This window comes from Artemia sp. Qi Xiang Cuo, chromosome 19 (assembly GCF_049724085.1).
Source record: "Artemia sp. Qi Xiang Cuo chromosome 19, ASM4972408v1, whole genome shotgun sequence".
In the NCBI taxonomy this organism is placed as follows: domain Eukaryota; kingdom Metazoa; phylum Arthropoda; class Branchiopoda; order Anostraca; family Artemiidae; genus Artemia; species Artemia sp. Qi Xiang Cuo.
Genome location: NC_142812.1, coordinates 31,127,374 through 31,151,645, shown reverse-complemented (window position 1 = coordinate 31,151,645; position 24,272 = coordinate 31,127,374). Strand labels below are relative to the sequence as shown.

Sequence of the window (24,272 nt, the reverse complement as noted above, 5' to 3'; positions counted from 1 at the left end):
TTCGGTTGATCTTAATTGTAAAAGTTACTGCGAAAACAAATCCATGGGAATTTCAAAAAATAGCCTAAATCCCAACAAACATGTGTCAGAATGAAATGAAAACTGCACCATAGGAATGTCCATAGCCAGAAGCTCCATTCGGAAAATTACAGTCTTCTATTTTGAGTACCAAAAAAAAATCATTTTTTGTTTGGGAAGCAGTGATGTGTCTCCTTTTGCATTATCTTGCTTCAAATTGTTTTTTAGTCGCCGGCACTAAAACGCCATAGAGATGTTTCAGGGTCCGTTTAAATGAAAATTGGTATATCTACGTGGTTTTTATAAGTAACAAAACCTGGTACTAAAAATAAAATACAACTTTTGACAAATATAAAAAAAAACACTAAAATTTCGAAATGATCTAAAAATGCATACGTTGTAGCGGCATGCCCAACCGAATCAAGAGCGTAATATAAACCAATACAATAGCCCATTATAATGCTCAGTGAAGAATTATAAACTTGGTTAAGTAAAAACCTGAGCTCATTAGGAAACTTTCATCAATTAATCTGGCTTAAAATTAATCTAGAGACTGATGACTTGAAGGGAGAGTAGAGCTAGAAGTCCCATTTAGAACGATAAAAACAATTTCAGAAGAAAGCACTGCACCCCACCGAAAGGCATGAACGTAACCATTCAATCATCAAAGTTTGCACAGCATCAGGCACAAACTACAAATGGTTTAATTTTTATTACAAAGCCTTGAACAAGAACAAACATGTATCAATTATGATTTATTTTATTATGTTTTTTTTTTGTGTGAAAATTAGCTTTATTTTCCAGATAATCGTATTTCACAAAATGTTTTTTTTTACTCCTGAAAGAAAAAAAAATCAATCCTGTTTCTTTATTATTTTTTTTTTATATAATACTCCTTGCGTATTTGTAATCTAATTCATCCCTATTTCTCTATTATTCCTTCGCTTTACTCAATATCTATCTTACCTCTTACTCGACGTTCCATAGCTTTCCCTTTTATAATTCCTCGCATACATAATTTTTTCTCTCCTAGTACATTTTATCTACCTTTTTCCTAAAATCTTTTTTTTTCATTCATACGATTCTCCATCCATTAATTTACCATACAACAATTTCAAAATTCTCATTCTACCTACCCACGGCGGCAACTTTTCACTATATTTACATAAATAAAAGAAAAAATTAAAAATATAACACCATATTTTTTTTAATACATCACATTTCAACACACTCTACTCTCGCTGGGCCTTGCGTTGTTAGGTAGCTACAATAATCTTAAAAAAAAATTCCAAGAATCAAACATTTCACAATCCAGGTGAATCGTATCCCCCTCAACATATAAAATAAATTCCACTAGTTTAAAATAAATTCCAAACAGTCATTAAAAAAAATGACCAAACCTGAAATCTATAATCTAAAAATTCATAAAATCCTATGCTATTTCTACATTCCCTAAAAATTTACTCAATTTTTTTTTTCATAAAAAAACTCCACTATTTCAAACCCAACTCTTCAAATCTAAGACCTCAAATCTAAACTCTGATTTTTTTTTTTTTTTTTTTTTTTTTTTTTTTTTTTCATTTTAGTTTGTTATGAGACATTCTATGGCCTCTAGGCATTTTTCTCTCGTATTTGAGAGGAAAACCGCACCTCAAACTTTGTAGAAAATGCACGGAATGCCAGCCCTTATTTACCTAGAGTGGTGATAACATCTAGCAGTATGTATATAATGAGACGCCCTTTTTCCCTTTTTTTCTGTCTATATCTTTCATTAGTTTCTCCTTGTTAACTAAGCTTGGCAATGATTTATCTCTCTCTAAAAAACAAATAAGACCACCTACAGAGGCTTTGTGACCATTTGATTGGAAGTGAGTGACAAGCATTGCAGCCTTGGTATCCTGGCTTCGCATCTTGTGCAAGTTTCTAGTTTTTGTTATAAATGAAGAATCTTTGTATCTCTATTCGCGACCAAGTCTGGTTGGAAACAACGAAAAAGGAAAGCAGAAGGCTAAATCTTTCTCGACACTTTACTCTAGGTACGGGTACTCATTCTACCAGTTTCTAACAAACCGCAACTGGTTTTGGAATTCTGGGATTGGATATCCTCATTTTTTTAAATTGATTTTTGACTGAAATGGTCCTAGTTTGATAAGCTTCAGCTTTTCTGAGTTTGATATATTTTTTTCCTTGAGCCTGGGATTGTGCTCAGCTCTTACTATTCCAGCTTGCTGTAAATTTTCAGCTTCAGAATTTACTCCTTCCATTTTTGACAGTTTTTGAGAAATGAATTTCTCTGACTGACCAATAAGCCTAGTTCCATGTTCACTGACGGACCGCCCTATGTCTAGCGCTTGTATTGCAGCGTCTAAATCGTTTGTGACGGAATCCAACTTAACTTCAAGTATCAGTTTTTTGCTACCTCGGTACAGTCAATAATGCAAGATAGAACAGCGTAGATATTGCTGATTCCTACCGTTTCTTCGTAATCAATTTCTGAACAGCGAACTTCTTCCAATGTTCGTGTTCTTTCGCCAAATTCTACAGTGTCAGACCTGAGAGGATAAGTAACTTCGATTGTTTCAGCCGCATCTTCTTCTATTCAGACTCTGATATTTGTCAAGGATGGACCAGGACAAATTTCATCAAGATATATCTGAAATGTTACTTCGATTTCACCACACAGTTGTTTGTCTGTATTTGTTTCACGCATTCAAAAAAATTGAAAAGCTCGAAATAAATTCAAGAAATTTTATAAGAAAACCTGGCCATAGTTCTAAATAAGCTTAGTATAACTTCGTAAGTCTATGGGCTCATGTATTTGCAAAATATTTCAGCTGTTTCCGATATTTTGGAAAGAAACAACAATATTTCCCAACAAGTTATTTTCTTAGTAGAGCCACTAGAATTATCCAGGCTAACCAACGCATTGAAAAATAAGTTTTTCAAGACTCCACCCGACAAGTCGTTTTCAGTGTGGCAAATTGGTTTCTTTCAACTTCACGCAGATGGAGCAGTCAATCTCGTCGTGTTTGCCCGACAGAAGTCTTTTATGACATTAGTGATGGGCCGACAAAATATTAAGTTTTTGTCGACTTCGCGCAGATGAAGCAGTAAATTTCGTAGTCCTTCGCCTGCCGGAAGTATTTAATGACATTAGATTGGACCGACTATGTATCCGGTTTTGTAGGGTTCGGCTCAACAAGTTATTTTCTAGGGGGGCAATTGATTTTTGTCGACTTTACGCAGATGAAGCAGTAAATTTTGTTGTTCTTCGCCCGACGAAAGTATTTTATGACATTATATTAGACCAACGAAATAACAAGTTTTATAGGGCTCTGCTCTACTAGTCGTTTTTAAGGGGGCCAATAGGATTTTGTCGATTTCGCGCACATGAAGTAGTAAGTTTTGCCGGGCTTGGCCCGACGAAATCCCTTCCAGAAGCTTCACTTTGCGCCGAAAGATAGCGACTTTTGTCGGGCTTCGTCCGTCAAAAGTCCTTTCTGAGGACCTTTAGGGGGGAACCCCTCTTCCCCTTAGTGGTGCCCCTGGAGACAACTATCCCCTGCACCTCCCTCCCAAAAACAAAGTATTAACGCCTTGAATACTGACCGCTAGTTTTTTTCTGCTTTAACTTCTTTGTTCTGATTATATCATTCCCATTCTTCATTATGAGTCTTGGAGTAATTTTGATCTTGATTTGGGAATTTATATGATATATATTTTGCATTCGACCCCTCTCCCCCTAAAAATATACATTTACTTATTAGTGTTTTTTTTGTATATTTATCCTCTTATATTTTTCCAAATGTAATAATCGTTGATATTGCTATTGCTTTGCAGCACCATCAACCCCCCCCCTCCCTGAAGAAACGAAATCAGTCACTACAATTTTCTGTCAAAAGTCTGACCAGCTACATAGATCAACCAAATAATATTATATCTTGTGACAGCGTAGCGTTATGCCAAGGCTTATGCTTAAAAGATTCCTGGTTCTATCCCGCGTGTCGTAAGGAAATTCATCACATACATGGTTACATATATTTTTTTTTTATTTCTTTAATCATTGTCTTATATCTGTTTTTGTCTGGCTTGAGACCATTTTTGTCATGTAAATAAATGAAACAAAACTTTACCTGCCGCGAACTTGAATTTTTATTTTGTTTTCTTTGGCGTATTATGTAATGCCTAGAAAGGCATACCAAAAAGGCACAAGAGCATTGTTTCATAAGAGCGGCAAAACAGGTATTTTTATGTATTTTCTAAATTCCCTATAGCTTTATATCATAAAGTGTATCAGCTATTATAGAGGAGGGCCGTTTTTGGCGGGTGGGGGGTTGGGCGTGAATCTCAAAAAGGGCAATTTTACACCTAAATTCTCCTCAGCTACCAATAGATAAGTATAGTAGAAGGTTCGGGTGGTGTGGAGGAGTAAAAATTACTCTCAAATCTCCCTTGATTCCCGGGAATATTTTTATGCAATGCCTGTAATACGAATTCAAGGGGGTTGTGAGTTCCGGAAATAGGCTGCATTTGTAAATTTGTAAATGCAAAACATTTCGATTCTTCCTCTTGCGCTGTTAGTAGCTGTAGTTTTATCAAAGAAATAAAATATAACTTAAGCAAGCTGTCTTTTATTCAAGCAGGGACAGTAATTCCCGAAAATGTATGGGAGAGAAAAGGGACAAGTATTCCCCCCCCCCCAATTTGTCGGAAGATACAAAAAAGATCGTTCTAAAACTCGGGATGGGGAGGGGGTAATTATGTTTTTGCCTTCTTTTTTTTTTACTGAAAATACAACAGGAAAACACTTCAAAGTCTAAGGGGGGGGAACAACCAATAGGACAAATAGAGCAAACTGTTTGATATGCAGGAAATACATTTAATCTGTAAAAATCAGAAAAGACAAAGACGCATTGCATCACCAATGTAATTCCGTATAAGGTATGACGTGTGTCAATTAATCATTAAATGACTATTAAAAGAATGGCTGAATTAAGCCATTTTAAAGCATCAACTTGTAGGAACAGTTTCGGAAAAGAACTGGAAACACTGATTTCTTTCCGTTTTTCATTCTTTTTATTCTTCAGCTCTAGTATGACACCGAAACGTCATAGAAAACTGGTTAAAAGCTCATTGCAAAGCTAATGTTTACATATATATGCTTATTGTGAATTTTTCTTAACAATGTCACCTTAAGGTGACATAGGGCTCCAAAAGTGGAGCTCTTATATCGTATATCACTGAAATATCCATGGCCAGTAATCCTCAACTGGATGTTCAAGATTTCCTTCTTGAATTTTCTTAGTCTACGAAAATTAAAAAATTAGATGTGAAAAAAAACTGGTTAGTTAGAAATGTTTTCACTCAAATTCAAAACTTTATAATAATGATAAATACTATTTTCGTTTATCCAACCAGTAAAATTAAATTATAAAAACACATTTGGAAATATTGAAAAAGAGCTTGAAACCCTGGTGTGCCTTTTCTTTTCTTTTTTCATTGGACGTGGGGCACTGGGAAATTGTGTAGGGGTTTCAAAATGTATAACCAGGCAGTTTCCGTAATTAGGGTTTTACTTCCTCTATTCTTTTAGTGAACTGGTCGCTGGTTTTGACATCACGCACATGCCTGTGATTTTGGGGCAGGGGGAGGCCATTGACCACTCCTGGATTAGAAGACTTTAATCGTTTTAATATTGAATTCTTCATATTAATATGATATGGTTGATCAGTTCTTCTATAGGGTAAAAAGTTGAAAAAGCAATGATAGCAAAATTAAAATTTACTTGTCATGCATACAAGATTTTTGATTAATACTTTAAATGCAAAGGGAAGTAGTAAATGTGTATTTGTAGGCCTGTTTATCTTGATGCCTGGTTTTGTGGTACCTTTTTTTCTGGTGGTCAAATTATACATTCATTATGGCTATCATCGTCGATCGAATCCTGATATTGTTATTGATGAAGATGAAGTTTTACCCTGTGGCCTGAGAAGAAAAGATATTGGAAGATACATGGTTATTCATACCTTAATTCAAATGTGTAGGATTTGCCGAGAAGAGTTTGCAGGTCAGATATTAAAGAAATATATATTTATGGCTGTTTTATTTTGTAAATGTCTTCTTTTCTCGAGCTGGATATATAAATCTTAGAATGATTTTTTCTGGATCTCCGTTGAAAAGGCTTTTGCAGTGAATTTGTAATCCAAACTCAAGATATATATATATATATATATATATATATATATATATATATATATATATATATATATATATATATATATATATATATATATATATATATATATATATATGAATGACGGGCGTGGGGGGGGCTAGTTGCCCTCCAATCACTTTTGACTATTAAAAAGGGCACTAGCCACTCCAATTTCCTATCGAATGAGCCCTTTTCGAAGTTTCTACCACATCTTCTTCGATACGAAGTGCCCGGGTATGGAGAGAAAAAAAAAAAAAAAAAAAAAAAAAAAAACAGCACATTGTGCCCACATCGTTATTTACTGGTTGTCATCCTTAAAGACCTAATTTCCAAAACTTTCAACTACGTTGAATGAAATGGCTATCTAAAAAATTTAATTGGATGTGTTTTGGGAAAAGGTGGGCGTGAGAGGGGGGTTAGTTGCCCTCAAATCACTTTTGACAATTAAAAAGAGTACTCGTCCTTTGAATTTCAAATCGAATGAACCCATTTTCAAGTTTCTAAGACAAAGACTTCAATAAAAACCTTATATGCCACCAGGGCATAACTTAAAACCCTTGTCCTGAGGATTGTGGGGGAGTGTCCTCCTCAAAAATATGTTTTCTATTTGGAAATCAACTACCCTGAACAAAATGGCTATCTCAAAATTTTTATTGGATGTGTTTGGGGGAATGATGGGTGTGGGGGCGGGGGGGGGGCTAGTTGCCCTCTAATCTCTTTCGACTATTAAAAAGGGCATTAGCCCTTTGAATTTCCAGTCGAATGAGCTTTTATTGAAGTTTCTGCGACAACGCCTTCTTTAAAAACCTTATATACCCACAGGGCATAACTTAAAACCCTTGCCCTGAGGGATGTGAGGGAGTGTCCTCCTCAAAAACATATTTTCTATCTGGAAATCAACTACACTGAACAAAATGGCTATCTCAAAATTTTGATTGGTTGTGTTTTGGGGAATTAAGGGTGTGGGGGGCTAGGTGCCCTCTAATCACTTTCGACTATTAAAAAGGGTACTAGCCCTTTGAATTTCCAATCGAATGATCCTGTTTTGAAGCTTCTACGACAACGCCTTCTATAAAAACCTTATATGCCCCCAGGGCATAACTTAAAACCCTTGCCCTTATGGTTGTGGGGGATTGTCCTCCTCAAAACATATTTTTTGTATCTGGAAATCAAGTACGCTGAACAAAATGGCTATCTCAAAATTTTGATTGGATGTATTTGGGGGAATGATTGGCGTGGGTCGGGGGGCTAGTTGCCCTCCAATCACTTTCGACTATTAATAAGGATACTAGTCCTTTGAATTTCAAATTTAATGAGCCTGATTTGGAGTTTCTACGACAATGCCTTCTATAAGAACCTTATATGCCCATAGGCCATAACTTACAACCCTTGCCCTGAGGGATGTGAGAGAGTGTCCTCCTAAAAAACATATATTCTATCTGGAAAACAACTACGCTGAACAAAATGGCTATCTCAAAATTTTGATCGGATGTGTGTGGGGGAATGATGGGCGTGGGGGGGGCTAGTTGCCCTCCAATCACTTTCGACTATTTAAAAGGGTACTAGCCATTTGAATTTTGAATCGAATGAGCCTGTTTTGAAGTTTCTACGACAACGCCTTCGATAAAAAACTTATATGCCTACAGGTCAAAACTTAAAACCCTTACCCCGGGGGTTTTGGGTGAATGTCCTCCTCAAAATCATATTTTTTATCTAGATATCAACTACGCTGAACTACATTGATATCTCAAAATTTTGATTGGATGTTTTTGGGGGAATAATGGGCGTGGGGGGGGGGGGCTAGTTGCCCTCCAATCACTTTCGACTATTAAAAAGGGTACTAGCCATTTGAATTTTGAATCGAATGAGCCTGTTTTGAAGTTTCTACGACAACGCCTTCTATAAAAACCTTATATGCCCCCAGGGCATAACTTAAAACCCTTGCCCTGAGGATTGTGGGGGAGTGTCATCCTCAAAAACATATTTTTTATCTGGAAATTAGCTACGCTGAACAAAATGGCTATCTCAAAATTCTGATTGGATTTATTTGAGGGAATGATTGGCGTGGGTCGGGGGGGGGGGGGGGGCTAGTTGCCCTCCAATCTCTTTCGAGTATTAAAAAGGGTACTAGCCCTTTGAATTTCCAATCGAATGAGCCTCTTTTGAAGTTTCTACGACAACGCTTTCTATAAAAACTTTATATGTCCCAAGGGCATAACTTAAAACCCTTGCCCTGAGGGTTGTGGGGGAGTGTCCTCCTCAAAAACAAGTTTTCTATGTGGAAATAAACTACGGTTAACAAAATGGCTATCTCAGAATTTTGATTGGATGTGTTTGGGGGAATGATGAGTGTGGGGAGGGGGGCTAGTTACCTTCGAGTCACTTTCGAATATTAAAAAGGGCACTAGCCACTGCAATTTCCAATCGGATGAGCCATTTTCGAAGATTTTACGACAACTGCTTCGATACGAAGTGCCTGGGTATGGAGAAAAAAAAAAAACACATTGTGCCTACATCGTTCTTTACTTAGGCAGTGCTAGCGCGCTGCCTATGATTGTAATTGAACCATTTCTAATTGTGGGATCACCTCATATCCCCAAAGCTCCGCACCATAATAAATAGTAGGACGAATTTTCGATTGAAACAAATACTTATGCATATTAATATTTTTAATTTCATTTAAAGCTGAATTCCTTAAAACTGCTCAAGAAACCGCTTTACCTTTACCCACCATTTCTTTCACATGATCCTTCCAATTTCCTTTTTTATTTAATACAAACCCTAAATACTTAATAGTTGTACTTTTTTTCAACTCAATACCCTTAAATAAAATTTTATGACTATTTTTATTTGTCCCAAAAACTACAATTTCAGTCTTTTGGATATTTAATCTCATTTTTTTCCAAATAAACATCTAATATGTTCAACAATATTTGCAAAATCTTTGGCGCTTCTAGCTATCAGCGCCGCATCATCCGCAAATAACAACAGAGACAAAGCTGAATTTCCTAAACTCACTGTTGGCGCCCATTTTTCCTAAAAAAAACTCAACAATATCATTAATATATAAACAAAATAGCTTCGGTGACAAGGTGCTACCCTGTTTAACTCCTACTTCGCAACTAAATAAATCCAAACACCCTTTCCCTGCTACCTTAACCATTCGTCTTGTTAGCCTATACATATCACGCACTAGTCGAACAAAAATACGGGGCAGTCCTATCTTCAACTATTCTACGCACAACAAAATCCTATCAACACTATCGAATGCTCTCTCAAAATCTACGAAAACTACCAATAAATTACTTTTACCTCTACTATACTTTTCTATCAACACCTTAAGTACAAATACCCTGTCAACTGTGCTATATCCTTCCCTGAATCCACCTTGTTCCTAATGAATTATTCGATTCTTCTTTAACCAATTAGCTAGCCTATTATCAATCAATTGTTCTAGAATCTTACTTAAACATGGTACCAGAGCTATAGGCCTATAATTGCAATGTAACATCGGATTCCCTTTTTTAAATAACGGCAATATTAAAGACGTCTTCCATTCTGAAATCCAAATTCCTGATGAAAGCACACTATTAAACAGCAGAATAAAAATTGGCATAAATAAACTTGAAAACTTTTTATATAAACGAGTTGCAATTCCATCAATTCCAGGAGCTGTTCCTCCATCCAAATTCCTTAACACATATGCAACCTCCTCAATATCTACCTCCTCTGTTAACGAATAATCTTCCTCCCTCATAGGGTAATTATATTCCTCCCAAATATTCCCAAATTCTTCATTAAAACACTTACTAGGATCTTCTTCTTTACTTGCGAAATGTTGCGGCCATTTTTTTGGATTTGGGATTCCCTCTGGCGCTTTTCCTTGTCTTTGGTTTACCCTTATCCAAAATTCCCTCACATTACTCTCCAAATAAAAACGGCTCATTTGCTCGATTTGACGTGTATTAAAATCTCTTTTCTTAACTTTTATTAATCTCTTCTGGCATCTCCTAACCTCGCGAAACCTAACCAATAGTGTTGCTTTCTCAACGTCATTTCTAGCTTGCATTACCCGATTTAGGGCCTCTGCTAACAAATGAATCTGGTTTTGGGCACTTACTAAATTTGTCAGAAAACTTCATTTAACGAACTTGGCATAATTTCGGGAGAAAATCTTTCATTCAAAGAACGTTTGAAAGACTTTACCAGTTCTATTTTCAGAAAATTATATCTTACCATAGTTGACTCCCAATTTGACCATTCAATAGACTAGTTGGGAGTCTAATGGACTGATTTGTCTATTCAACAGCTAAGCCCGGAAATCTCTGTGGTGGTTGTAGAGTTCTAGGAAGAGAAGTTGAACCCTCCGGCCCTAGGTAGCATATGAAATCTGTCAGCACTTCGAACTGGTGAAGGGGAGTGTAAACATCGCTAAGCTTAACGCCGAGCAAGGTGATGGCTAACGTGCTGCAGGGTAACCTTAAGTAGTAGTGCCCCTCGAGGAAATTATAGCCTTGTAAACGACACAGCATTTGCACTGGATTATGATTAATGGATAATTCTTATGGCTTTGGTCTGTTTTGGTGGGCTTTTTCGGACTGAAAAACCTCTTCCTAGCTAATTTATCTACTATCGGTTGCCTCCCCGTAATAGCATAATATTTGTAGGCATTAATATATAATGTGTCGGAGGTTTGAGATTGTCTGTGCAGAATTTCGACTCTTGTTGGTAGAAGAACATCGCCAAGTGCTGAAAACCATGTTTTTGACCAAGATAGGCTCAGGATTGCACAAAGTCTCTATTCAACTGGAGGTCACAGGGACTCCATGCTGTCCGGTTCTAAGCCGGTTTAAACGTTTTTCGTAGACTTGAGAAGATGTGTTAGTCCCCGTCCTGCACTGGTTTCTGGGACCATTGCTTTTCCTGAGGCCAGAATAATTTCAATGATTTAAATTATATGAAAATTGCAACAGAGAATGTTACAACGTTAAAAAATTAACTCTATTATGAACATTTTTACTGACGAATTTAGAAGCTTCGAACTGAACTTACTAGGAGTTCCATAAAATCATATCCCAGGTGTAGAAAGCATGAAATTAGCTGATATAGGATTTATTTAATCAGGCAAGAAGGATGGGGTACATAGACAGGGAGTAGGGCTCATGATGACCAAAAAAACTGCTAAGTCTTCTATAGGTTGGGAAGGTATTAATAACAGAATAATGAGACTAGGGCTATAATGAGAGAAACATTGAGATGGCTAGTTCACGTTCTGCAGATGAAGAATGGCGGAATGCCAAAAATTGTCCTTTTCGGCTAATCGCCTAGTGCTAAACGAAAAGCAGGTTGTCCTCGGTCGGGGTGGGAGAATTTTGTAAGGAAAGATTTAAGTGAAATGAGAACTTCCTTAGAGGGTGTAAAGAGGGAGGCTTTGAATAGATTGGGATGGGGAGGACCGTGTGTAGCTGTGTTGACCTCACGTGGTTTGGTGCTGCGGTGAGTTTTTAGTAGTTGTAGTAGTAGTAGTAATAGTATTGTAACACTTAAAAAAAAAAACAGTTAAAGTATGCTTATTACAGGGATCAGTTGCAGTCACTTTTTTCACTTTGTCACTTTTTTAGGACTTGTCACTTTTTCACTGAATTTGTCACTAAAGTCACTTTTTTTGTTCATGTTTTAAGCTCTTTTTTTAAATTTAGGGAACTAACTGAAGGTTGGACATTCAAGTTCCTAGAAAAAGTAAGTTCACTCTTGACAAATAATCCTCCCATAGCTGCTCATAGGCCTCCGTTTATTGAGCATCCACCCATGTTGACTGCTTAGAAGACGGATATTTTGGCCCAGATTCTTAAGTCATGTTTCCAGTATTCGCTTATCTTTTTGCGTTTGGCTGTTGCCTGTACAGGGTACAGATTGCGACCCGTAAGTTTAGGGGACGTCAAAACGTAAGAAGGAGTAAACTTTTTTCATTGACTTTATGAGTTTATACTTGTTTGTATAAATATATGAGTTGGTGAGAAGGCTTTCTAAATCCATTCTAACACCTGTTTGTTTTGCTTGTTTTTTTTTCAGGTCACTTTAAGTGAGGGGTAAGACGAAATTTCCTGAAAACTAGTTAGGTAAGGAAGACAGGACTGGACGCATAGTGCAAGAGTGGTATGCCAAGAGTAGTGTTTGTGACGGTTCGTTTTACTGCAAAATATACGGAACGATGCTCAGCTGTCAAAAAGGGTTTCAAGCTCTTCTTCAACATGCCTCCAAAAAGGAACCCAATATGAACGCGTCTACTGTGCTAAACCCATGTCAACTCAGACTCACTGGATCAACTTCAACCGAAAACAAACCACAAGCTGGAAATGATGTACCATAGAAGAAGCTTGAAATGTTCTGCGAGAGAGATGCAGCTTTAAAGGCAGAAATAATATGGGTCTTGAAGGTCATAGCCAGTTCTTTTGCTGCATCTTCATGTGATGTTGTTGCCGATGTCTTTCGAGCTATTTTCCCTGGTGCTGTCCCGGAAGGCTTCTCGTTAAATGCCAAAAAAATGACGTACTTGTTGACAGAGGCAATTTATCCTTGTTTTAGGGAAATTTTGGTTGAAGACATCCAGTTGTCTGACTTTGTACTGGAATATGATGAGACTACAAACAATGCTGGGGTGAAAAAGCTCCAAATAAAGGTCCGGTACTGGTCGAAGGAGCAAAAATTAGTTATTACTTGGCATCTTAGAACACATCATCTGGAACAAGCTACTAGTGAGGATCTGAGCAAGAAGCTCTTCCAGTATATAAAAGATGAAGGACTTCCACTTGAGAGACGGTTGATGCTTGCGAGCGATAGTCCAGCTGTCAAAGTTTGGACAATCGCTGATTTGGAAAAGAAAAAGTTGGTATTCAAGAGGTCTTTTAAATATTGGTACCTGCATCGTCCACGCAGTGTATAATGTGTTCCAAAAAGGACTACAGGAACTCGGGGAGAAATGTTCTGATATGATAATTGCTGTTTACCATTTCTTCAGCGGATGGTCTGCTCGTTGTGCCGATTTTAGACAGTGTGAGCTAAAAGTTAAGGCTCCGCGACACAAGTTCGTAAAGCATGTCCCCACTAGGTGGCTTACCATAGGAGAAGCTGCAAACCACTTGACCGAGCGATGGTCTGCTGTGATTCAGTATTTTCTGGAATTCGTGCCAAAGAAAAAGAGCTTAAAGCACTTAGTTTCAAATTTGAAGTACCTGAAAATTGTCCGTTGTCTAAGAAAGTCAACAATAAAAGCTGAAATGGAGTTTGTTGTGAGTTCTGCAAATACCTTCGCTGTATTCCCTGGAGTGTTTCAATGACAAGAGCCATTGATGCACATGCTGAATTTAGACTTGCGTCGCTTATGCACATTTCTTCTCGGACAGATTGTACATTCTAAAGATGTCAACCATCACCTCGCTATTGGGTTTGAAAGTATGGACAGTGCTGCTGAAGTATATCTAGAACACTCTTTGTGTTATGAGCAGATTGGAAGCTCTTTCTTCTTCAAAACTGACTCAGAAAGATGGGAAATGTTTTTTCCTGGGAATAAGGAAAAAAGCTGCTGTACAGTGTTTGTTGGCAAAATGCCCTGTGAACAACGAGTATTTCCGAAGCCTTGGCTGCTTCAGTCTTCCCAAGCCAGATTCCCAACTGATGGGTTACAGTGATGTTCTCTACGTCGGTAGAGAACTTCTGTTTGAGACGAACATAGAGAAATTTCAGAGAGAATGGTCATTATTACAGTCGGACCCTGTGTCACCACCCGCGAACAGTACACGAATCGATAGCTATTGGCAAAAGGTCCTAAAACTTAAAACATCAGGTGGTGATGTGAAATATCAGGCCTTGGGTCGAGTAGAGCAGTCTTTCGCTCGGCTATGGAAGCGCATACGTGGAGCGAGGATTTTTTCGTTCAGCTCAGTTGATGACTATTATGCAAGCCCGTACAGAGAAGCAGATTCTAATTGCTAAAGCTTTTGCTGCTGATGCTCTGCGTAACTATGAGAACAAACCCGATGTTGTGCCCATCACAAAGAAGCTGCTGTGTTTTGCCAGATCAGCTAGAGGTAGCTGTAAACTTTATTTTATTTGACGAAAACAGGATGAATTGGAAAAAGAAAAGCTTGAAGCTGAAAAGAAAGATGCTGATTTGGCAGTTTAGGACCTGGGCCAAAGGATGCAGAAAACAGCGGAGCTAGAGTCAGACATTGTACGAAAAAAAGAGATGGCTAAAGAGAAGAAAGAAATCGGTGATACTCTTCTGAAAGAAGCAGGAGAACGTCTGAAGAAAGCAGTAGAAAAGAAGGAATTTTTGAGCATTCGTCTGGCTCAAAGCATGCTGGAAGCAACATCAAAAGCTCGTTCCGAAGAAAGGGAAAGGTCAGGTGATTCTGAATCTGTGGAAGTACTTGTTTTGAAGAGGAAATCAGAACTGCTAATTATGTTAAGTATAATTCTACCAGTGATTTGTTACACTTACTCATGGACGCCAATCTTGCGGTTTATTCCTGTTCGTAAACATTCAGAAGTTCTGTTTTACTAAGGTTGTTTGTTCCTTATACTTTCATCGAAGTTGTGCTTTTCAAAGGGCGACGATGATCATAAGGCAGTAACTGGGACTTGTGTAGTTCATCTGCCTGTGCTCTGAGCGCCTCTCGGCAGTCGCCTTGTGTCACTTTTTTTTAGTTGTGAAGTAACTAAAGTCACTTTTTTTTGGGAGTATCGTGGCGGCTCTGCCGCAACGATGCTTACACCTTTCACAAAACAGTTGGAGCACGAACCAATTAGAGTTAAACATATGTATGGCTATTTTTTATTTTGATATAGCTCCATTGACATTTAAAGCATTGTTGTGACAAACTAAAGGTAACGTATATCGAAAAACTGTTAAATTCCCTTAAGGGGGTTTAACAGTGCTATATATTCCTGGGATATATAGCACTGATTTTGATAAACTCTTGATAATAGTTTATAATCCACTATTTAAAATTAAACCTAAAGCGCACATGGTGAGGTAAGAAATGGTGAGTCGAAGGCTACTCTCACCTGTAATAGATTTCCATTTATTACCAACTGGGGTAATTGTTTCTTATAAAATTGCTTTTTCCCAACTTTCAGTCAAAATTACTTTTTTTTTTTTTACTGTTTTTTAAAGAAGATTAAGAGGTTCGATGAAGAGGTTTCTGACAAAACATAGAATTCCTGTGTTTGAGCATCCATCCTACTTGCCGGACTGCTCCACTATTGTATTCTAAGGCTAAGAGTGCATTGAAAGGAGCTCGTTTTGAGTCTGTAGACATAGAAAAGGAAAAAGTAACTGAGATGATGATGACCATATCAGAAGAAGATATGCTTCATTACTTCCAACGATAAAAAATTCTTGTGAAGCGCTGTAGGGATCGAAGAGGTGTGTATATTGAAGGTGATGAAGCTGTCAATATAATTAAAGCTGAATAAAAAAAAAATTAAGATCAGTCTGGTTCTTTTTTAGCCGCATTTCATAGACTACAGATTGTCTGCTTTTTAGCGAGGTCCTTATGCAATTTCTTCCATGCCATCATCCAAGGTTTCCGAAGTTGCTTGATTCAGGCAAAACCGGTTTTTTAGGTTTGCCTGTCTATTAGCACCGTTGATTGTTAGATTCGTCAATCAATAACCAGTGATTCAAAAATAACTTTGTTGTTATAAGATAAAGCACTTCATGGAATATTGCTAAATGGCCGTCAGACTGTAAGAATTGCGCTTGCTCTCCCTTTGTATGCTTCCCGATTGGTTGTTAAAACTGGAATTATGCTTTGTAACCGTAATTTGAATTGACTAGTATCAGCAAAATGTACAGGGAATGAAAAATAAAGAAAACAAAAAAAAACAGCAACGAGGAAATTTTTTGGTCAGTGAAGGAAAAACACTAATTAAAGCGGGTATTTTGACAAGAAAGGATATTTGGCATGACTGTATTTGTTTAAAGCTCTATTTTAAAAAGATGGAATTCAGTATAAGTTTTGATTGACTAGTCAAGTTTCTTGTTTAGAAGACAAGAAAAAGGGCCAAATTATCAGATTGAGATATCTAGTGTTGGAATTTGATGGAATCTTATCTTTTTAGGTGAAAAATTTGCTCGTGCCCACTCTGATCTTGGAAGCTCAATTGCAGCATCGAAAAAGAACCGTAGTGGATCCGTTAATCTGTCTTGCGCGGAAAGGATTTGTGGATGTGCTTAGTCAAGTATTTTAGTTTTTCAAAAAAATGACATGACACTTTCGGAATGGCTAATATTGGTACTTCTAAAACTAAAGTTATATTGCAGACACTTATTCAGAACTTTAAATTTAGGTTCGTAGATGTTTTAAAACGAAAATTAGGAAAATCTTGTTGGTCATGACAAAAGAAAAAGAAATTAAGCAGACTAATGTTTCCCATTTAGTTAAGGGGGGGGGTTATGGCGAAGTGACTACATACCATTTTTTCCTTCCTCCCTCTGGAACTTAGGGATAAGGATATGTTGGTTGTTTTAAGTCGAAGACTTGACTGGTTGATAATGAAAGCAGCCTCTATCCTGCAATTCTCCTTGTTTAAGGACTCAACGGAACGTTTCAAACTGCAAATCGGGGAAATTCACTGCCGACATAGAAGCTATTCTCTCCTTAAAAACTCCATTATGCCTAGAATTTTTGCTAGAACGCTAAACCTTGGTCGCCGAAGTTTTAGCGGAGTCATTATACTGACCATTTAGGGGATGCTTGAAAATTTTGTTTAGTACTATTAATTTGTAATTATTTATCATACAATTTGGATTTTTTTTTCTAACTTATATAAACACGTCGTTGATATTTAGTAGAAAGATCACCTTTTCATTAAATGCTAGTTCGTCAAAAGGGATGTATCGCCCTTCCTTCTTTTTACTGAGGATCTTGAGACATGTTTTATAAACTTAGTATTTAATAACTCTTTTAAGCTGTTTCTTAAACTTTTTTGGCACTTATTTCATTTCTAAACAACTTTACTACACAAATCATTTCTACACTTTACTGGCACAACTTTACTACACAAAAATAAGGTTAAGCGACTCCTTAAAATTCTTAAAATGTACTCCTTCCAAAAAAAAATTGTCACGCATCTTTTATGCCAAGTGAAGACAGCAGTATTTTTTATTAGTTTAAATAACATTAGTTATGAGACCTTGTGCTCATAATTTGTTTTCATTGTTATTATTTATCAGGTTTGGACAATAACAAAAAACTATTCATTGAGCTTAAAGAAAAAAATGTCATACATGATGGTTTCATGGATCCTAGTTTGAAGGACTATATTGCTTGTGGAGATTGATACTGGATAAGTGCCTACTAATATAGTGTTTATTTAGCCTTTGGTTTTTAGAGCTTAAACCAGTGACTAGGCGATTCCCCTGAAACTCTTTAGTCTGAGAATCAGGATATATAGCTCCGTATTTTATAGTGGTTTAAGTATGTTTTAGAACGTATTTTAATCATCCTGTCATAAAAAAATCCCCCCCTCGCACCCACTAGAAAAAAAACGACCCTGGGTATGGCTGTCTAACCTACATTAAACATTTAGTGTATCGTTGGTTGATTTGTTACCTAATAAAGTTTTTGTTCGAAAATTGACTTGCTTTAGTTCGTGTTTGAAAAAGATTTACCTTTCATTTGTTTCAGGCCTTGCGTTTTGTGTTTTCCAGAATTGTAGGTGGCTCTTCGTCCCGAAGAATGTTGTGATTTTTGAAAGAGAAGTTACAGGATTATTTGATCAGTTTCTGATAATCTTGCATGTTGCTTCTTTTTTGGATCAAAATAATATTCACCATTATTTGATTCATTATTTGACCAATATCCACTATTCAGTATTTGAGATAAATAGCCACCTATAGTGGGAAGAATGGTTGCCATCTGTTCCCTTTAAACCATGTTTTCTTTAAACTCCCTTTCAATGGCAAACCGTCATTCGGTAAAATCTCGTTCAATTAACAGATATTCTTAAAAAATTCTATTTTAAGTTTGTTACATGTTCCCATAAAATGTTAAGCTGAATTTTTTTATTTGCGGGCAGTTTAATCTTTATGTAGTATTGTTTTGCCACTGAAACTGTTTATGTTTAAGTGGTACAAAACAGTAGGCCATTTTTTGTGATTATTTTTTAGCTTAATGGGAGTACATTGAAGAAAAAGAAGAAGATTTACCGACCCAGAGAAAAAAAAAATTTTGATCCAGCATAAACAGAAATGACTGAACGATACTACAAATTGTTTGACTAAAATGTATTCGCCCAATGAGATATGTTTATGTGAGGAAAGTTATCGGCTTAAATTCATTTATTCTTCATTGTGACTTGTAATGTTTATGCTCAAGCAACGATGTAAACGTTACATATTGAGTTTCTTTCCCCCAATTGTAATATAAAGATGTCGAGGATTCTAGAAAATGTCTATTTCAACCGGTTTTCAATTTGTATTGCTTTTTTTGACTTGAGGCTTTTTCTCTTTAGTTCTGTCTAAGTGTGTTCCATGCATTGACAGTATCTTCATTTTTTGTTCATTTAATTTACGCATGTTTTTTTTTTCGAAGATGAAAGAAAAGCAAAAACAAGAGGATGTGTAAATCAGTCAAAAGACCTGTTTATTTGGACTCTTTTGTGTGCAAAAGACCAAACGAAAGAACCAGTATCTTTTCAATATCTTCAAAGACAAAAGAAGATTGGCTTTTAAATATAATTGGTTGTATAAAACAGTCAAAAACTTGTTTAATTTTCCTCTTTTGTAAAGATTTCTCCGGACACTCTCAGTCTTTCTTTTGTTGGGGGCATTCAAATCACCTGCGTTAAGTAAGTTTAGGAGTTTCGTCTCCCCCTTCAGAATTTTACATTTTTGAAATAAAAAAGAAAATTGGTTCGCAAAACGAATGGTTGTATAAAATTCATGTAAAAAATAATACTGGGCCAAAAAGCTGTCAGATTATCGTCAACTGTTTTAAAATGCTACATTTTGTATGTGTTTCTTGGTCTCCCGGTAAGGAGAGTCGTATTTGTAAAATGTTGTCTCCGCCGTGGAATTTATAAGTTGTTTAAACTTGTCGTATATGATTACTAGTTGATCTTGGAGACAGAAAACTTTACATTCTGGACTTCCTAATAAATTTTAGAAAATTGCAGGAATTAGATTTTTTCAAGTTCTCTTGAGTCCTTGTTTGTTCCTTCTTTTTCAGGCGGGTTAAGCATCTATTGACATTTTTCTTTGTAGTTTTGTTATGGAAGACGAAAGATTTACGTTACGATCTTTGTCTTTGAAATAAGATAAAGTTTTATTTTGAAAATATATACCATATTCAAACACTGCAAGACTTGAATTTCTTGTCAAATAAGAAATAAAAAAACAAAAATTGGAGAAAAACATGAACTCCAAGGAATTGTGTTAATTTATAGTTGTGAATACAGTGGCGCTGTTGTCTAACGCGACTATTGCACCCATTGACTTGATCATCAGCATACGCGTAGATTTAGCACTGAGATTACAGTGTATCCTCATTTTGCCAGGTTTTATTATTGGCCACCATTATTTGCTTTGGATTATCCAACACTATCATTGCGTGACAGTGATTTATTATTTTTATTATTATTATTTATTATTATTTTTATTAATTTATTATTATTTAAATATTATTATATATTATTTATTATTTTTATTAATTCTATTAATTTATTATTGTTATTTATTTATTATTTATTAAAGTGGAATACTTTTAGGAAAGATATTGGTATGTAGGATAGGGTAGTTTAGAATTTTTAAAGTCATTTCAAAATTTTACAGTTTCCTTCTAAGGGGGCCCATTACTACATTAGTAGACTACCCATTTTGATCATTTTTAGCAAAATAGAATTGAGGTAAAAACCCCAGTAAAAGGCTAGAATTAGAGCTATTGAGAAGGAATCATGTTAAGAAAATGATTCATAATTAGAATCTTAGATTAATATGATCTAAATAATGTGATATTGAATGATTTATCAGACGTTTGTGCTGAAGAAGGGTATTTAATTTCTCACATACTGTTGATTTTAATCGACTCAGTTTTACCTTGCATTCATTACTAATTGAGTTAAGTGCTAACTAAGTAATCTGTGCATTTTAGTTAGAGTTGTTAAATTGGCTTCTAAACATTCACTTTGCACTCGTTGTTTTTTTTTTTTTTTTTTTTTTTTTTTTTTTTTTTTTTTTACTGTTTGCTAACATTCTCATCCAAAATAAATTAGACTCCCTTGTGTGTCGGACATAGTAATTGGGGGTCATGTTGAATATTATAATTAATGTAGTCTGGGTCTAAAGAGGAAAATATTGGGCGTCCAATTATCATTTTTTTTGTGGAGGATGACCACCAATGGTTAGATTCTCGATTGTTGCTGTCAGCCCCCTATGCAGGAATTTATTCCAGCGAGGGGGCGATGTTGGGAATAAATCCCATGAAGGGTGAGAAAAATTCGGAAAAGAAGCTAAAATAAGTGACTTACCGGCACGTATACATAAGGATATTTTGGAGTTGGGACGCAATCAAAACCTAGGGGTTATGGTGGAGCATGGCGGTTATGGCGGGGGCATGGTCCTGAGAATCAAAGATACTTTTACGAAGAGACGTTTAATTTAAATATGTTCTGCTTAAAATGAAATATCGTGTTCAATCTACTTCTAGGAGAAAGTTTCTTAAAGGTACCGTCAGTCTTTTCTTTTTTGACAGTCTTTCAGGCTGACCATAGTTTAATCTAAATTTGTCCTTGAAATTTAGGTTTGAAAAAATAGGTTGTACTGGACTTTTTGTACCAAGTTGATTTCAGAGAAAGTTATAACAAAAGTTCACTTAACTGTTTTCTTATTGAAAACAATTAGGGGGTTTTCCAGATTGTAAAGAAAACTTTTATGATAATTGTTTCTGTTCCTGAGTGGGACCACTATATTCTTTTGTAATCAAGTTTTAAATTGTCTGCAAAAAGCTGAAATACGATGATGGTCCAGATTATTTGTTAGACTGTGCACAATTTTGATAAATCTGAAAGAACATTTCGTTGACAGTAAAGGCGGAAAAATTAGTAAATCAATTGTCTTGCAAGAAACCCACCCACAATTTTTACAGAAGAGCGAAAAAGTATTTTTAGGCTTTTGGTAGTGGTAGTTTCTTATAGGATTTTTATAAGCTATCAAAGTTTATTTTGCGTCGCTCAAAATATATGGCTTCATTTGGCGAAAAATCGCGCCATGTAGTCCTAGAGCTAGTAGTCCTGCACTGAAACATTTGTTATCCCAATCGCGGCTGGTCTAGGATACATCCTTTCATGCAAATTTGACTTTTGGAACGCGAAGGTGTATAAACTTGGAGGAGCATAGTGAAATATTTGTCATAAAACTGAAATACAACCTAAGGTGCTGGGTACAATGACTCGCAAAATTTAATTCAATAGTCAAATTTTATTTAATGAGTAAAAATAATTTAAAAACATTATGTGGCACTAATAATTTATGTCATTTCGCATTACACGAAACCTATTTAATTTAGAAGAGATCACATCAAAATGAGTACAGTTGCATAATTTCATGGATCAAAATTAATGTCCAAAATGGTTCAACTTCGAAATTTTTGGCAATTGGTGCATAACTACTTAGAATTTTTTTAAAATGATTTTCCACTAAATAAACATTACCATATTCACCTTATGGTTGTTGCTAATACAATAATCACTTGGGCCTAAACCTTTGCAAGTAAAAATCACAGTCTGCACAGTAGATATTAGGTAGCGTTACTTGTTTTTGGCGACATAAGTCACAAGTCACTAAATTTGGTCGTGAAACACTGCCACTTTTAACATTATATACACCATACTGTTCAACATCGCTGCTATTCCTTTGGTCATTTGTTTGCTCGCTGTTGCCGTTTTCTAAACCTGAGTGACTTTTTTCATATTCCTTTGGTAAATGGGAGGCGGAAGGTAGTTGGTGCAAAGAGTCCGTCTGAGGATTTAACATCGTCTGGCCCACTAAATGATTTGGCTGTTGATAATTGGCTGGGCATCCTGTGTAGCTATGCTGTTTCTGGTGACTTGGATAATGAGTAACTGGATTTGGCGTGTATTGAAAAGAGGGTTGCAATTTCTGCTGATCCTGGGGACAAATCTGTTGAGTGGAAGGGATTGGTGGGCTATTAGTCTTATCAGTTAGATTAAAAGGTTGAGCTAAATGGTTATAATGATAAGCTTGGTCCCTTTGAGTTAAGTTTTCCTGATAATAAGGCTGGAAACCAGGAAGCTTACTCGCGGAAGTATTCAATTGTTTATGCTGATTATTTTGCTGATTTTCACAGTTTGATTGAACTACGACATGAGGAGTCCATGGATTTTGCACTTTTTTTGGGAAAGGTGGAGGCTGGTAAGGTGGCAAGCTTCTTTGCTGCTGTTGTGGCTGCCACTGTGGATTAGAAGTTTGGCTATAGGAAGGAGGAAAACAGTTAGATTGAATGGGGTAAGGTGTCCCTTGCATGCTTCTCTTATCGTCCGGTCTATAAGCTGGATGGAATTGTTGTCTGGGTAGAATGATATGAGGTGATGCTGCTGCTAACTGTGGAGACATTGGCCTTAACTTTTCTTGTTGCATTACTTTACTATTTACCGGTAAGGCTTGGTATGGCATTTCCTCTTTAACGGGTAAGTCTGTTTCATTATTTAATGAAGCTGTAGTATCAATAGGAATAGCTTGTAAGCTCGCCAATTTTTTCGCAAATTCAGAGTTTGTATTTGGCTCTAACTTAAGAGGAGCACTATAACTTGAACCATTTAGACTCTTTATTGCACCTTCTTTTTCCCTTTGTGATTGAAATGCACTCCTTAGAACTCTTTCTAATATAGGATTTGGAACATAGGAGTCGTCTTCTTCGTCTTCAGCTGTTGCTACTAGCACAACCTGGTCACAAAAGGTTACACTTTTCTTGTGCTTTCGATGGCTCTGATCTTCAGGTACATCAGTTTTTGGTATGGAGTTCACTTTATCAAAATCTTGGATTGTCCAAGACCTGAAATTAGAAAAAAAATTACTAAAACAAGGGTGCAAAATATATCTAAGATTTAAAGTAGAAAGACAATCAGAGAATCCAAAACAAAAATAACGAGTTTTTTTTAATCCCTCTTCTGAGCCATTTTTGTTTGTTCTTTTTATTCATTCCTTTTATTAACTCTAAATTGTTCCATTTGTTTTTACTCATAATTGTTTTTTGTTCAGTGTTAGTTGGTAAACATGTCGGCCATATGCTTGAAAAAAAAAATTAGTTTTCTAGGTGTGTAGGTTTTGAGAGTCTATGGTGCAACAATAGGTTTGGAAATTAATGTTTAAGAAGACTAAGTTGCTTGACTTCATAACTAATGGGAATCGTAGGAGTGATTTTAGGCACCGAGAAATTGAGTGAATGGATAGCTTCATATTCCTAGGTAGTATTATTAGTAAGGGAGATAGATGTAGGTGAAGATATGAAAAGTAGAAAATCTGACGCGCGTTGTGTTTTCGCAGAGTACAATTTTTTGAATGAATTAGCATGCAAGTCTTAGAACTAGGATACTAGAAGGTACGGTTATGACAGTTGTAAAGCATGATTTTGTAACTTTGGTTCTTACGCAATTTGGTGAACACATACTAAAACCTTCCCGGAGAATTATCGAAGGATAATTTCAGATAGTCGTTTGATCGATTATATATTGAGAGAGAGAAAATTCATTTTTATTAAATATCAATATTCACAAAAAAAACATATCAAACAGACCTACCACGTGAAAATCTATACAGATTTGTTTGTGGCAGGACTATTTAACTCACCATATATGTATATATTGAAAAAAACTTACTCACATATATAATGGAAAAAAAAAATAATAATAATAATGCAATCATATAAATAAATAAGAAATAAACCTCATGGGAACCGCAAACCAATCCTTACACAAGACAGAAGACAGAATACAGCCCCGCCCCTCCTCAGCCATCCCT

General features: G+C 36.1%; 2 protein-coding genes across 4 annotated transcripts in view; one reads left to right on the top strand and one right to left on the bottom strand.

The window, feature by feature from the left end:
* LOC148940726 (uncharacterized) overlaps positions 1 to 18,323 on the top strand; it is a 68,160-nt gene extending 49,837 nt beyond the window's left edge. The window contains exons 5-6 of the mRNA XM_089105274.1: positions 5,873 to 6,085; positions 16,358 to 18,323. Coding sequence (XP_088961400.1) covers positions 5,873 to 6,085; positions 16,358 to 16,473 — 329 coding nt within the window. The 3' untranslated portion in view covers positions 16,474 to 18,323. The remainder of the gene's footprint in view (positions 1 to 5,872; positions 6,086 to 16,357) is intronic.
* Positions 18,324 to 21,704: 3,381 nt separating this feature from the next.
* The window catches only part of ec (ubiquitin specific peptidase echinus), a 160,529-nt gene continuing 157,961 nt past the window's right edge, over positions 21,705 to 24,272 (bottom strand). For all 3 annotated transcript variants that reach the window (XM_089104730.1, XM_089104731.1, XM_089104732.1), the window contains one exon: positions 21,705 to 23,307. In XM_089104730.1, the coding sequence (XP_088960856.1) occupies positions 21,981 to 23,307 (1,327 nt within the window). In that variant the 3' untranslated portion in view covers positions 21,705 to 21,980. The remainder of the gene's footprint in view (positions 23,308 to 24,272) is intronic.